This window comes from Chamaea fasciata, unplaced genomic scaffold (assembly GCF_029207755.1).
Source record: "Chamaea fasciata isolate MVZ Bird 193981 ecotype frontalis unplaced genomic scaffold, bChaFas1.0.hap1 SCAF_1, whole genome shotgun sequence".
Classification (NCBI taxonomy): Eukaryota; Metazoa; Chordata; class Aves; order Passeriformes; family Sylviidae; genus Chamaea; species Chamaea fasciata.
The window spans coordinates 11,807,244-11,820,834 of NW_027094086.1; the positions used below are offsets into that span (position 1 = coordinate 11,807,244).

Here is a 13,591-nt window from a genome sequence, read left to right on the forward strand (position 1 = left end):
GTGGAAATTTACTGTCTCTGAGAAAAGCTGCCCAAAGGGCAGTCCTGATGTATATAGGTAGTCTTTTCTTTGTCTACGCTTCTGTTAAAGGATTGCTTAACCTGTGAGAACAGAAGGAGACCATATGAAAATGGGTCCTCTCCCCGGTCTGAGCCTTCCTGAACACAAGCTGAAAATTTTGGTCTGAGGTTTTCTTGCTGTTGATACTCAAGGCTTCAGAAGATTGACTCTCACAGGGACCCCCTCTGTTTACCATGTTCCTCTTCCAGCCTGAGCTTTGAATCTGTGAATTCCGAGGTAATTTTTAGGGAAGAGCAAAATAATCGTTATTTCTGTAGTGTTTGGGCTATACTTGTCCCATTTGCATGGTGAGCACATCTGGTGTTGGTGGAGCCTAGGTAGTGTTTGTATTAGGCAGAGGGAGGAAGCACCTCTTCAGAAACTGCTCGAGCTTGAAAGTTGTTAAAGACCTTCAATTAGTGAAATTATTTTGACGTTAGTGTCCTGGTTGGCTGAATACTGGTATTATGATCTAACTTTTATTCCTCAGAGGTACTTTAAGTGAATATTTTAATTTCTTCTTTACAATAGCTTTGAATATGAGTGACTTGGATGCAAGAATGCACACACTAGTCTGCAGTGCTCAGACATAGGCTAAAATTAATCACAGTCTATGTTTGCAGTATTATCCTTCCATGTATTTGGCTCCCCCAAGTAAAATTTGAATACTTGAGTGTTGTAGGTTCCACATTTTCAACCTGTGTCTGTACAGGTTACCTCAGGAGAAGTATGGAAGCAACTTGTTAAAACCTCTGCGTCCATAATTTTGGAAAATATTGGGGGAATGATTTTTTTCTGTTTTAAAAAGGAGGTCTTATGTGCAATATCTACATTAAAAAATACACAAGAAAAACAAGCAAAAAAAGTAACTAGGCTTTTTTTCCCTTGCTGCTGTTAAACAAGTAACTTGCTGCTGCATTGTGCACAGCATCTCTGATCACAGCCGCATTGGTTTCCTGTAGAGAAAGTACTCTGTCTGGTTGAGGAGTGATGTCCTGGTCCTTGCTAATTCTTAGTGATTTGAGTCCAGGATACCTGAAACATTCACCAAATGACCAAACTTAATGTGCTGTTACTGAAATCAGTGGTCTGTATTTTTCTTTTGTTTTTATATTGCTCTGAAAAATACCTTTCGTGAGACTATAAATGGTAGGATTTGTTTTGCAGATTCTCTGGGGGAAAGAAGGTTGTCTGCTGCATGTTTAGAAGACCTCTAAAAACTCCCCATATAATTGTCTGTAGAAGATCTGATTTTTTAAAATTTTAGTGTGGTTTTGTAATTTTCTAATGAAGATGGCTGTTGGACTGCTTCTGAAGTATTCTGTTACTTTGCATAATCACTTACACTACTGTAAGCCTGTAATATTCTAAGACTTTTTGGCTTTTAATACCATATTATCTTTCGTAAAAATAATAAAATGTGGGTGTGAAGTATTTTTCTTTCCCATTTGAAAGCTGTTAAATAACATAACTGCTTTTTTGCCTGCTAGTAATTTGGTAAAGACTTGATAATAAACCGAATTTGTGATGAAGCAGCTAACTTTCTCATTTCATTTTGACTTCTCTAGAGAAGTTGGAGGTTGCACCACCATCTCCAGGACAACTGAGACATGGTAAAAGAAGAATGTTTGTTGAATGTGGTTCAGTATTTGTGCAGTCTCTCTTTGAACTGGCTTCATCTTTGTTCCACAAGTGCTGGTCTGTCCTCATCCCTGTTGTGTGGAGTAAGAGAAAACCAAAACAAGCACCAACACTCACCCTGCTGCCTTTGTTTCATAACACCTCGGCTGGAGAATGTGCAACACTTAGTGAAAGTAGGACAGAAAGCCCAAATGAGAGCACACTGTTCAAAGCCAGCAGCATTGTTTTTCTAAGCCAAGCAGTGTTGGTGCTGCAGTGCCTTGTGGAGGTTTTGTATTTTGAAAGGACTGAGAAGTGGTATAAAATTGCAGAGAAATTGGAAACAGATTGTATATTTATAATACCATGATTCAAATTCTGATTTAGTTTCCAAATTAGTGTATTTTTGTGGTTTTGTTCTCTAGAGTGAGCAAATTTATTTAGGCAAACATTTTCCTTTTCTAATTATCTACAATTGCCTACATTTTTTTCTAAATCGGTTCCTCCCCCCCCCACCCCCCACCCCCCACTCCTCCCCCATTGTCTCTGGGGTTCTGTTTGCTCCATGAATTCAAAAACTCTGTCCATTTTGCTAAGAAGTTGAGGTCCCACATTTTGAAAATAATGGTCATATCTCCCTGCTTTTTTTGTTATTTATGTTTTGGTGGGTTTGTCCTGTGATAGTTTAAAATAATTGGCAAGTTTCATACATTTTGTGCTGTAGTCTTTTATCTGTGCTGTTTAGAAGATAGGTGTATTCTCACAAAGTAGTTACAGATGTCCATTCACGTCCTAGTACATAAGCATGAAAGATCTTGAATGTGGCTTTGGTTTTTTGTGTGGTCATGTATTCATGCTATCTGCAGAAAGGAAACCCAAAAGGTACTGGTACCAGTTTCTTTTCACATGACTGTGAGGTTCATGCACTCTTCTTTCATCCCTCTTCCTAGGTTTGCATCTCTTTAAGTTTATAAAACGTAGGAATTATAGTCCAACGTGTAGTGAAAAAAAAACCAAACTCCAACCAAATCCAAACTGAATATCTGCTGTATTTTCAATGGTAAAAATGAAAATTTTCAGCTGTATTTTTGTCCTGTAGTCTGTCCTCATGCTGTATTTAGTCTTACGAAGTGAGCACCTTGAAACTCAGCTGGAGACAGCGCTGTGCAAATTCAGTCCCACCCCTATCAAAAGCTTACAAGCTAAAACCTGAGAGAGAAAATGAAGCAGGACTAAAAGGAATGATACAGTAGCACTGTGCTCATTCTTAGAAATTACTCAGACCAGCATGTTTCAAGCTTCTGCAACAGAAAATATTTTCAGAAAGGATTTAATGGGTTTCAGAAGTAAAAAAGAAGAAAATGCATAAAACAAAAGGTGGAACTTGGTTTGTTAAGCAGTTTGTTAAGGAGCAGCTACAAGTCTGACTTGCACTGAGGATAGTGCACAAACAAAATCAAGATACAGAAGTTTTGGTTGAAATGGTGAGATAATTAATATATGACACACTAGTGACACCCACCTCAGCATTTGCGGATTTGGCTGAAGGGGTTTTGACAAGAATTGTCTAGCTCCAGACAATGCTTTTAAAATACAAAATTTTAGGAATGTGTGAAGAAGACGGAGCTCTTGCAGAGAAATACTAAGGGACTCACAGAGAAAGGGCCTTTATTTCAAGGAAGAGAAGAATGCAGGGAGTCTGGTGAGACAGTTCGGTGATGTTCAGTGATACTGCAACATCGCTGTAAGGTCTGTAAATAATAGCAGAGTTCATGTAGTTTTAAATATTTCTCTTATGCACTAAGCAAAACTGGCTTTCTAATAAGAAATTGTGCAAGTATTTGCAAAGTAGGTTAGTTAGCTGGTTCTTCACGAGGCATCAGTAACATTACTATGTGGCAAAGGGTTTTACCACACCTGCCAGCAACAAAAAGGTGACCAGTAGGAAAGGAATTTTGTGCATTTTGCCTTTCTCTTAAAACCAGTATTAGACATTTCAGTTATTCCTGTGCACTAGTGAACTCTCTTATAAATATCTTTTTTTTTCTTTGTTACTTATTTCTTTTAGTGTTCTTCCACAACGCATTACCTTTTGTAGGGTTTGGATTTTTGGATAACGCAATTATGATTGCTGCGGTAAGTTCACTGTTTAATTCCTTGATCAAGTCTGCAAGATTCATATTTTCCAAGAGAACAGAATACAATGGCCTGTGAGGTCTAGTCTAGAAAGTCCCCCTGCTCAGGACCTTCTCAGGGTTTCTTGTCTAACCTCCTGCTCAAAGCAGAGCCAGCTGTAAGATGAGACCAACTTGTTCATGGTTATATCCTGAGGGACTTGAGAAGTCCAAGGACAGCCGGTGTGAGCAACCTGTTCCAACGCTCAGCTGTCCTCATGATGGAAAATGTTTTGCTCTATCCAACTGGAACACGTCTTGTTTTAGTTCATGCATATTGTCTCTCATTTCTTGACCGTGTACTGCTGTTTCATAATGCAGACCGTGTGGTTTTGTTTCTTCAGCTGAAAACATAAGGAACTGTGATACTGTGTTTTATTTGTTTGCTTGGTATTTGTAGAAGTTTCTGTTCAGAGCTCTACATTCAGCTAAGAATTGCAGTGGGGAAGGTGGTATGCAGGGATAGGGGTTGCAGATTTGCCCGCCAGCTGGCTGCTATAAGAGTTTGAAATAATAAAAGACTTTCAGAAGTAGGCCCTTGCCTTAGGGGGAAATACATATGCCAGGAAGATAGGATCTCTGTGATCTAATAGAAGAAATGTCTGTTTATCCTTTCACTTTTAACATAGACAAGCAAGAAACAATACTTCTGTCAGTTGTATCAATATAATTTATTTTAACTCCAAATCCCTCAAATAATGAGAAAACTGTTTATTTTTCAGGGAACCCAAATAGAATTGTCAATTGGAGTTGTCTTAGGAATTTCAACTATGGCAGGCAAGTATTAAAATTGCAGCACATTTAGACTAGTATGGCACATTCCTATATTTTAGGCTGAAAGTAGCACACAGGGCTGGAAATGGCTCTTCCTCACTCTTGCAGCTGCTTTTCCTAATAAAGAAACAACCTCTGGGTGAAGCAAGGGCATATTCCATTTGCAGAAACAGAATTTCAGTTCAAATAGCTTTTGAAATGCTTTTTGTTGATTTCAACCTATATATTCAAGTTCTGGGTCGTCAGTTGGGAAAGTGTATTTGCATTTCACTAATGGAACTGCTCTAAATTCCACAGGGCCCAGTATCAGTGTATGTCAATATATGTGTTTGTATGTTGCTGTTTGCTTGCCGTGCTAAGTGGAGGTCAGTGTTGGTGTCTTTTTTGCTGCACTTCTTGGTGGCTCCTCTGCCTTGGTGAGATACCGCAGGAAGGTCAAGCAGCCACCCTGCTCCTGCACTGGCCAAAACTGATAAGCTCTGTTGAACAGCTTTGGTGCCTCTGCAGTTTCAGAGGGTGCCCATGGATCCACCAGCTGCAGGTGCAGCTTTGCTCGAAAGCACAAGGAGGGAGAGCTTAACTGAAAATGTTACAGCAGAGTTAAAGATTTGGAAATCTGCAGGCCTTGGTTCAGTGTGAGACAGTCACAAGCTAGCTTATCTTAGTAAGGTCTGCTGTGGAATCGTGTATTTTGTGTATAACTTTGTTCACTTGTGTACAGTTTTTCTTCCAAATTGACACAGTTCATGGATATGTTGACATGTTTATCAAAGCTGCATACCTGAGTGACAGCTGCTATTTCTAGTGCTCCTGTGCCTCTTCAGGCACTGGAAAGCCTTGCTTGGTGTCCAGCATTAGCTTCCTGGAGCTGACAACCATGCAAAGCTCTTCTTAACTCTGATCTCAAAAGTTACGTTGATTTCTGGGTGTTAGTGTTGTCTTTTTGTATTTGTCAAGATTTCTCCATGTAAATTGAGAAAAATAGTTGTACCTCTTACTAATTCTAGTCTGCTGCTGTTATTAAACTGTAATAAGGTCAGAATAAAAACACTAAAATATAAGGAACTTAGGTCTAGTCTTTAATTCTATATGAGTTGAGTGTAAGCAATGGTCACTGGAGGGTGGGAGCAGGTTGGTTTTGTTCAAAGCTAAAATAATACCTTTTTCTCTTCCCTCTTCCTCCCTCCAGCTGCAGCTTTGGGAAACCTTGTTTCAGATTTAGCTGGACTGGGGTATGTATGAACTTGTATTAAGTGCATTCATTGAGATGCAAAATGGAAAAATAATTTTCTTTGTAATATAATATAGCTCTGTCTAATGTACCTTCTCAGGTTGTTATTCCCAGATCTGAAGAGATTTCCTTCTTCTCAGCTAAAACAATATCTCTGCAAATGTCTTCAGGTCTAGGCACACCTTTTGTTGATAAAAACAGATACAGCTTATTTTAGATTTTAAAGGAAATTTCTGCATAACTGCTGAAAGTAAAGCTGTTTGTTATGCCTGTTTTTCCCACTTTCCCTCTGTTTTGTTTTCTGCAAATTACAAGGCTTGCCACTAACTAGTCTGGGTGTGACCTTTCCTCTGGTAAAGGTTACTTTAAAAGCTCTGCAAAAACGCATTAACATTCACACCAGTTGTGTTGTAGTGCATAAAGTTTTTTGGAAATACTAGATTAAATCAGTGAGATAATTAACTGCGAAGTGTGACCTTTAGAAGTTTGAACTCTTTCCCATAGTTTTCCCTCGATCACTTTATTGGTATAGTGAAGGAAAAGCTCTTGATTTTAAGTTCAAGTATTTCAAAACCTGCACTAGAAGATACTGTGAGATTCAAAATCGTTTGTTCTTATTTTCTTGTTCTTCCAGTCTTGCAGGTTATGTAGAAGCTTTGGCTTCACGACTGGGTCTGTCAATCCCTGACCTGACACCCAAACAAGCTGACATGTGGCAGACCCGTCTCAGTGCACACTTGGTGAGTATCTGTGGGCAGCACTGCTGGTGTAGAGCTTTTTGTGTTTAAACTAGCTGATAAATGCTTTTTGTCATGTTTTCCATTTATTCCTTAATGACCCCCAACATTGTGCATGTTCCCCAGAGGGTTTAGTTTTGAGCCCATGTCAGGGAGAATCAAGAGATTGGGTTTTTTTGAACTTGAGTGGGTTTTGTTTTATGCAGCAAGCCCCGAGTAATGTGGCTAGTCTCTGCAAGGACTTTGTGTATGCTGTGCAGAAACCTGGGTTGAGCTCTGGCTATGGTGATAAGATAATTTACTTGGAAGTTATGACCCCTTAGTAGTTTACTCCTATACATTCTTTGTCAAGTGCTTGCTATTCATATACCTGTGCTGGTATGTACTAATTTCTAATATTCTATAATTAGCTTGGATATGAAATTAGCTTTTCTCTGGCCAGACTTTTAGCATTTGAGTAATATTCACTGCCTGTGTTTGCAGTTACAGGACACTCATCTTGCAGATGCATTTTCAGGGTGATTACTTACTTAACATTTAAACATTTGAAGTGGTCCCACTTCAGCAGTGAGAGCAATGATTAAAGAAACAGGTTTTCAGAAACTGAGTAAAGAAACAGATACTTCACTTTGCCAGAATGAGCCTTCATTGGGAAAAATACTTTTGCAGATTTAAGGGAAGAGAAATAGCACTTACTGAGGAAAAGTTATGGTAGAAAATGTCAGGTTTTAGCAGTGATAGATCGAAGCACAGAGCAGTGAAGAGTTGGCATGTTGTCAGGGGACTGCCCCATAGTCTTAAGAGTCTTCTCAGTAAAAGCTGAGCCTGTGGCAAAACCCTGTCATTGCACTCTGTTCATATTCCTTTTCTGCGAAAAGGCTTCTGTGCACCTTTGCTGTATGGTAGCAGTTTTTGTTTTTTTTTTTACCTGCTGTATCAAGTTTTTCAACACTATCCACCTACTGCTGTTGATGTGGTTTGGAGGCTGCTTGTCTTACTGTATTTCCTCTCCTCTTGACTTACACATTCAGGTCATCTGAAATGTTTTCGAGTTTTTGTTGGTTTTGCCTTGTGCCTTTGAAAGCCATCATGTTTGCAAGGAGCCACTCATTCCTTTGATGATTTGCAGTACCAGATACAAGCAGATGCATTTATAATTGCACCTAAAATGTGTGTAGGTGTTGTTCTGTTGTGTTTTTTTTTTTTTTTCTGTCTTTCTGGCCATTCTGCTAATTCTTTGAATCCCTGTTTTTCTCCCTTACCACCTGTGCAGCTCTTCATGATCATTGCCCTCCTCCTTTTTCAGAATGGTCTTTTATCATAGCAAATACTGTTTCTAACCTTGTCATATCTGTCCCTCTCTCATAGACTGTCTTTCTAATCTGCATGCTAAGAAAAATGTGTCTCCCAGCTGAAAACTAGAACAAGGGGTGTGTGTTCCTGGTTGTGGTGCATGGGAAATTAATAACAGCTGATCAGTGAAAAACTTAATTTTTTTCCCCCTTTCTTTAGGGTAAAGCTATTGGAGTGACCATTGGCTGCATTTTAGGAATGTTTCCTTTGTTGTTCTTTGGCGAGGAGGAAGAAAAACTGGAAGAAAAATAATAATCTTTTTACAAGACCTATACAAATGTAAACTACTGTACCTCAATTATTCAATTATGCTGTCAATATTTAGGAATTAACAGACAGTAAAAAAATGTATAGACTTGGGAACAAAACCTTCAGCATGTCGTTTTATGGAAACACTAATTTATTGTGGCCTTGTTGTGTTCAGTACTTCTTTTTATAAAATATCATCTAACTTTTTATTTAATTGTAAATTTTTGAAGTGTTTTCACTTTTAGCAAGATGTTTACCACTTTCCCCTTTGAACTTATTCTTTAATGGATTATTACTTCAATAATCCACCATGGATGACAGTATCACTCTTGAGTTGCATATTGGTTGCTTAACAGTTGTAATTGCATGACAGAAATATCACTGGTGTTCATCAGGTCCTTCAGTGCAGATTATTAAGAAAATCAGTGATGAGTAATTTGAAGTCCCTCACTTTGCAAGGTGACTGGTTGCCCCTCACCAGCCATCATTCTGCACTGCCTTAGATTAGATATTTCAGTGATCTTTGACAGTGTAGTTTCCTTTTATTCATAATTCTGACTTAAGTGTCTCTGAATTGTCTTCTGAGATGATCATGTTGATGCTTTGACAAGGTAAGTGTTTCCGTGTAGGCTCTCTACCAAGTCCATTTTTAAAGTGGTGTTTTAACACCACCTGTACTTCCATATTCGTGCCTCTTTTTTCCTTTCTAGATAATGTTTTGAGAATTGAGTTGAAATATCCTTAAATTTGTCTTCCTCTGGTTTGAGTGTGGTATTAAAGAATTCAGACCAACTGTTTCAAAACCACAAACAATTTTTAAATTGTTCTGCGTAAAATAAGGTATGAGTAGATGATTGGGTAGATGAGGCCAGGGAACAGTTCAGGGTATGAATGAATGCTGGCATTGCAAGTTTGTAATGAGTGGTTCAGTTGAAATGTTAAGTGTACCATCAGTCTGGATTAGAGAACCTGATTTGATGATAATACCTTTGTGTTCATCGTCAAAGATAAAAGCCTTTGCTACTTTTTTTTTGAGACAATTAGTTAAAAAAACCAAGTAACAAAAATAGGAGAATTGAGGCCTTTTTACTTTTTTTACTTTTATTTTTGCAGTCTTACATGGCGTATTATAGACCTGACAGTGCAGTATCATGTAACTGTGCTTTTTTATATGGTTATAAATAAATTGATGACAACTGTTGAATATTCATACTATTTCAGGATCTTACTTGCCACTAGCATAATGCTAAGCTGCTAATTGTCCCTTATAGGAGAAGGTTTCTTACTTGTTTGAGTATCATTTGGAGAAGCCACTAAAAAGTGGCACAGCCAGGGCACTTTGAAAATTTTATTGCTGAAATTGCTAGCACTTCTGAAACCTAGAAAGAAATGTTGAAAAAAAAATTAAGTTACCTGATGATTTTTATTTGCTATAGGAGAAGTCTTATTGTATCGTGTGTGTTTTACAGAGCTCGTTGCTTACCTCATTGTTATAAATCTGACTTCTGTGTTCTCATTTCTAGAAGCCCTTTAACAGCAATACTGAAACTGACTTTAATGAAGGTGACACTTTTATCTGTTTCTTGAAAAGCAGATGTCAAAAGGTTGGAGTGAGCAGTCCTAATAGTATGTGCTGTTCTTTGCACATTAAACCATGAAAATCTGGACCAAGCTGTAAAACTGAATGAAAGCTCAGCCAAGCATCAAACACAAACACAGAGAAGTTTCAGCTTGTGCTTCAAAGATGGAAGCTTTATTAAAATAAAATTAAATAAAACAACAAACAACAACAAACCCCACAACTCCAACAAAACAAAAAAAAACCCCAAAATACCCCAACCCACAGAAACAATCCAGAAGGGTAATGGTAATGGTGCACTCTTTCACCAACAGATTGCTGCTGGTTTACAGTACTTCAGTGTTCAGAGGTTTTTTTACTCATCCACACATTTGTCTCGCCTTAAACTTTCAATTTTTTTTGCCTCTGCGTGCACTTTTATTTCGGTACAAAACTGTATGTATTTTCCATGTTTTTCTTAAACTGAAGTACAAGTTAAAGCAGTTTTGCATAGCTTCTTTTGTCGCCGTTTTTACAATTATTTCAACACTGTTTCCCATTGCAATATTGGCATCTTGATCAGAATCTTCCAGCAGTAGCCAAATCTCTGTTCTTTGGCATTGTACCATCAGAACACTGTTTCCATCACTCTATTACAGCTCATGAGAACAATTGGAGGGTTGTGCCAGCTGTCAGAGCAGTATTTGTTTTAAAATGGCGATAGGAAAGACTGTGTACTATTGTTAAATAGCTTGTGCATGTAAATTGAGTACCTTTTGTTGCTGTATGTCAAACTATTGTACTGCAACCAGTGCTTTTATTGAGAATCAATGAACTAAAATATCTTGAAAGAAGTTAATCATGTGTCGTCTTGTTAAACTGTTCAGTTGACCACAAAAATGTGGAGGGCAAGTGACACATGGTAAGAAATATTGGGTATTTCAGTCTGATATCATGAGGAAGGTGACTTCTGGGGTTTCATTATTTGATAAAGGTGAACTTGTGGTGTGAGAGGATTAGTGGTGCTGCTGGAGGCTCAGAGAAGATGCTTGTTGGGGCCAGTCTGCCCCTCTGAGAAGCAGGTAGTTTCCTTTGGCTGTGGGATCCACGCTTATATGAACGTGGCACTGCCTTGTGTGGAAGGAAAGATCTGTGCCTGATCTGTGCCCTGTCTCTCCACAAGGAGAATGGGTTTTTCTGGGGTATATGGATGAAAGTAATCCCTGATGCTCTGATCACACTAAAAACTTAACTGAGAAGACAAGAGTCCCTTTATTTTCTGGTATCTTCTCCCTCCTTGATAAAAGGAAAAACAAAACACTGCAGGCTTGTTCAGAGACTTCAGTATTGCTCTAATTTTTAAATTTTTTTTTTATTCTATCAGTTTGTCCTGTGTTAACAGGAATTTTTTGCCTTGAAGGGCTGGTAGACTCAAAATTGTGTTTGAAATACTGTCTTCTATTGTAATTTAAATTATAAATGTATTTTTGACTGTATGTTATCTCTAGGAACAAAGAACATGCATCTAATAATAGGGTTACCCAAATCTTCTTGCCAGTGTTTTCTCATGCATGTACTTTCACATAAATTATTTGAATTCAGGCAACATATTTTGTATTGTCTTTAATTAAATTGTTGAACTTTCTGTAAACTTTTGTACTACAGCAAAGCTGTTCTGTGTTTCTTTACTAGACCAGATGCTGGAGGAGAAATGTTAAAAATATCCTGTGGGTATTCAGCCTCAGTTATACAAAACAGGAATTTATTATATTATATTTACGTTATAAGCAAGTGGTCCTTTGTCACTGTCATAGGAAATACCACCATGGAGTGGTACTTCTGTCTCTTCATGCTCGGAAGAGAGCAATTTAAATAATTAAAATGTTTGCATGGTAAACTGGTGGTGTTTGTGATTAATATTAATCAGAAGTTCACTTGTACTTGAACTTTTGGAATTAACTGAGGGTTTTTGTGTAAACTAAACCTTTTTTGAACTTTCCTGGACTTTGGAGCTCCTCAGTTGTTTTTTTTTTACTCGTTGGTCAGTCCCTTTTGTGGATGCAAGAAGGGCTGTGAGTAAAACATCTGTCCTGGAAGGATGGTCTTGTTTAATTTTGAGAACCTGTACAGGCTGGCTGTTGTTTTATTCCATTGTGGTTGCATTGTGTAGTTGAGCTTCATTCATGCTGTTCAGAGAGTCTGTCACACTTATACTCAACATTTCCCTCTTCTTGGTCTGGTGTTTTACATGGCTAATGTCAAGCTGACAGAGCAGCAGTGTATAAACTGAAGGCCTCAATAAAGTATGGAGGAATTGTTACCCTGCTCTGAGAGTCTTATGCCTCTGGAATTTTTCGATCTAAAATATTAAGAAAATAGCTAGACCTCATAACGCAAATTCAAGCTCCCATTTTAGAGTCTTTGTTAGATGTTAAGGCTTTTCTTGTCTCAGTGTTCAGGACCCTTGGCATCCAGTGTTGCTTCAAGATGGTGTTGGGCAGGGCAGGAGCTGTGGGCCAAGGCTTTGGGCAAACATAAAATTTTGAAGCCAGGCAAGATAAATGCAAAAGGAATTTTTTTATTTTGTGTTGGAAGATGTGTGTGTTGGAGTGCTGATGTAATACTTCTCCTATAAGTAGGTGATGCCAAGGTAAAGCCTTTTGCAGGCAGGGAACAGTTCTGACTTAACAGTCTTCAACAGTCTTAACAGTCTTCAGTGGACAGTAGGTGCACAAATGCCTTAAAAAACTAGATGCTGCTTCACAGTCATGAGTTACTCCTTCTGTGTATGTGTGCAAGGATTAAGCTGCTGTGAAATACCAAAATTATTTGAGACCTTAAATTAAAGCATTTTTTTGTCTATTTTGTGTTCTGTTCTTAAAACTGTGCTTATTAGAGTGTCTCAGTTTTGTCTGTCGATATGAAAAGGACCTTATGCTTTTGCCTGGAAAGCTTAAGCACTTCCAAACATGTGAGTATTGATTTATCTGTTAGGAAATAGAGTATCTTACTATGGAATATGAAGTGTCCTGAATGGGACCGTTCATTGTTCAGAAAACATGGATCCAAAGGGTAAGATTTGCCGTATGGGACCTACTGCTGCCATTCCTGTTGAGAAGAGGGTTCCACTGAGCAGTACCATGGATTTGTAGAATGGTAACAGAGTGCTACCTTGTCTTTGCACAGCACTGCTGCTTGCGTTTGGCAGGGTGGTCTATTTGCATTGTGGTGTTTCTTTATAGTTTTGCTGAAAATGAGTTGTCTGTTACTTCCAGCTAGTAACAGGAAGGAAAGTGAGGAGAATGAGATTTTTCTCAGTCATTTTTCCTACATAGGGATTCATAGGGGTCTTATTAAAAGAGGAAAAAAATCCTGTTATTTTCATTCATGGTATTTCCCTGCTGTTCTCTGTGCCTTGAGAGTGCTTTTGAAATGCTGGAACATTGAAAGATTCCAAAGGGCTGGTGAGGTTTCCCTCCCCCAGACTCGTTTCTCTGCACATCTCAGCTCTTGAATCATAGAATGAGCCATCAAAGGAAAAGGGATACAAAAGATCGCACCGAAAGCCAGTTGGATATGTAAAGGGGAACAACTTCTTTTGGTGAAGTTTCAAGTAGGCTTTCATGAAGATCTGTGACTGGTTTTTTCTCTGCATGGTTTCTGCTATTAGTTACTTGCCCCTTTGTGTAGGAACGCTGAAGGGTATCATTTTCCTTCTACACACTTTGCTCCCTGAGAGTTCCACAACCTCTAAGGAATGTTAAGACTGGGGAAGAGTCTGCAACCAGGGCCATTGTTTGTGGGAAAACATCCCAAGAAGAGCTCATGCTGTCAC

At 38.4% G+C, this 13,591-nt stretch overlaps 1 protein-coding gene across 3 annotated transcripts in view; it reads left to right on the forward strand.

Annotated features, from left to right (window-relative positions):
- Positions 1-10,256, forward strand: part of TMEM65 (transmembrane protein 65) — a 29,644-nt gene extending 19,388 nt beyond the window's left edge. For all 3 annotated transcript variants that reach the window (XM_066176327.1, XM_066176335.1, XM_066176344.1), the window contains 6 exons: positions 1,629-1,673; positions 3,749-3,816; positions 4,577-4,631; positions 5,818-5,860; positions 6,494-6,599; positions 8,109-10,256. In XM_066176327.1, coding sequence (XP_066032424.1) covers positions 1,629-1,673; positions 3,749-3,816; positions 4,577-4,631; positions 5,818-5,860; positions 6,494-6,599; positions 8,109-8,201 — 410 coding nt within the window. In that variant the 3' untranslated portion in view covers positions 8,202-10,256. The remainder of the gene's footprint in view (positions 1-1,628; positions 1,674-3,748; positions 3,817-4,576; positions 4,632-5,817; positions 5,861-6,493; positions 6,600-8,108) is intronic.
- Positions 10,257-13,591: the final 3,335 nt, after the last annotated feature.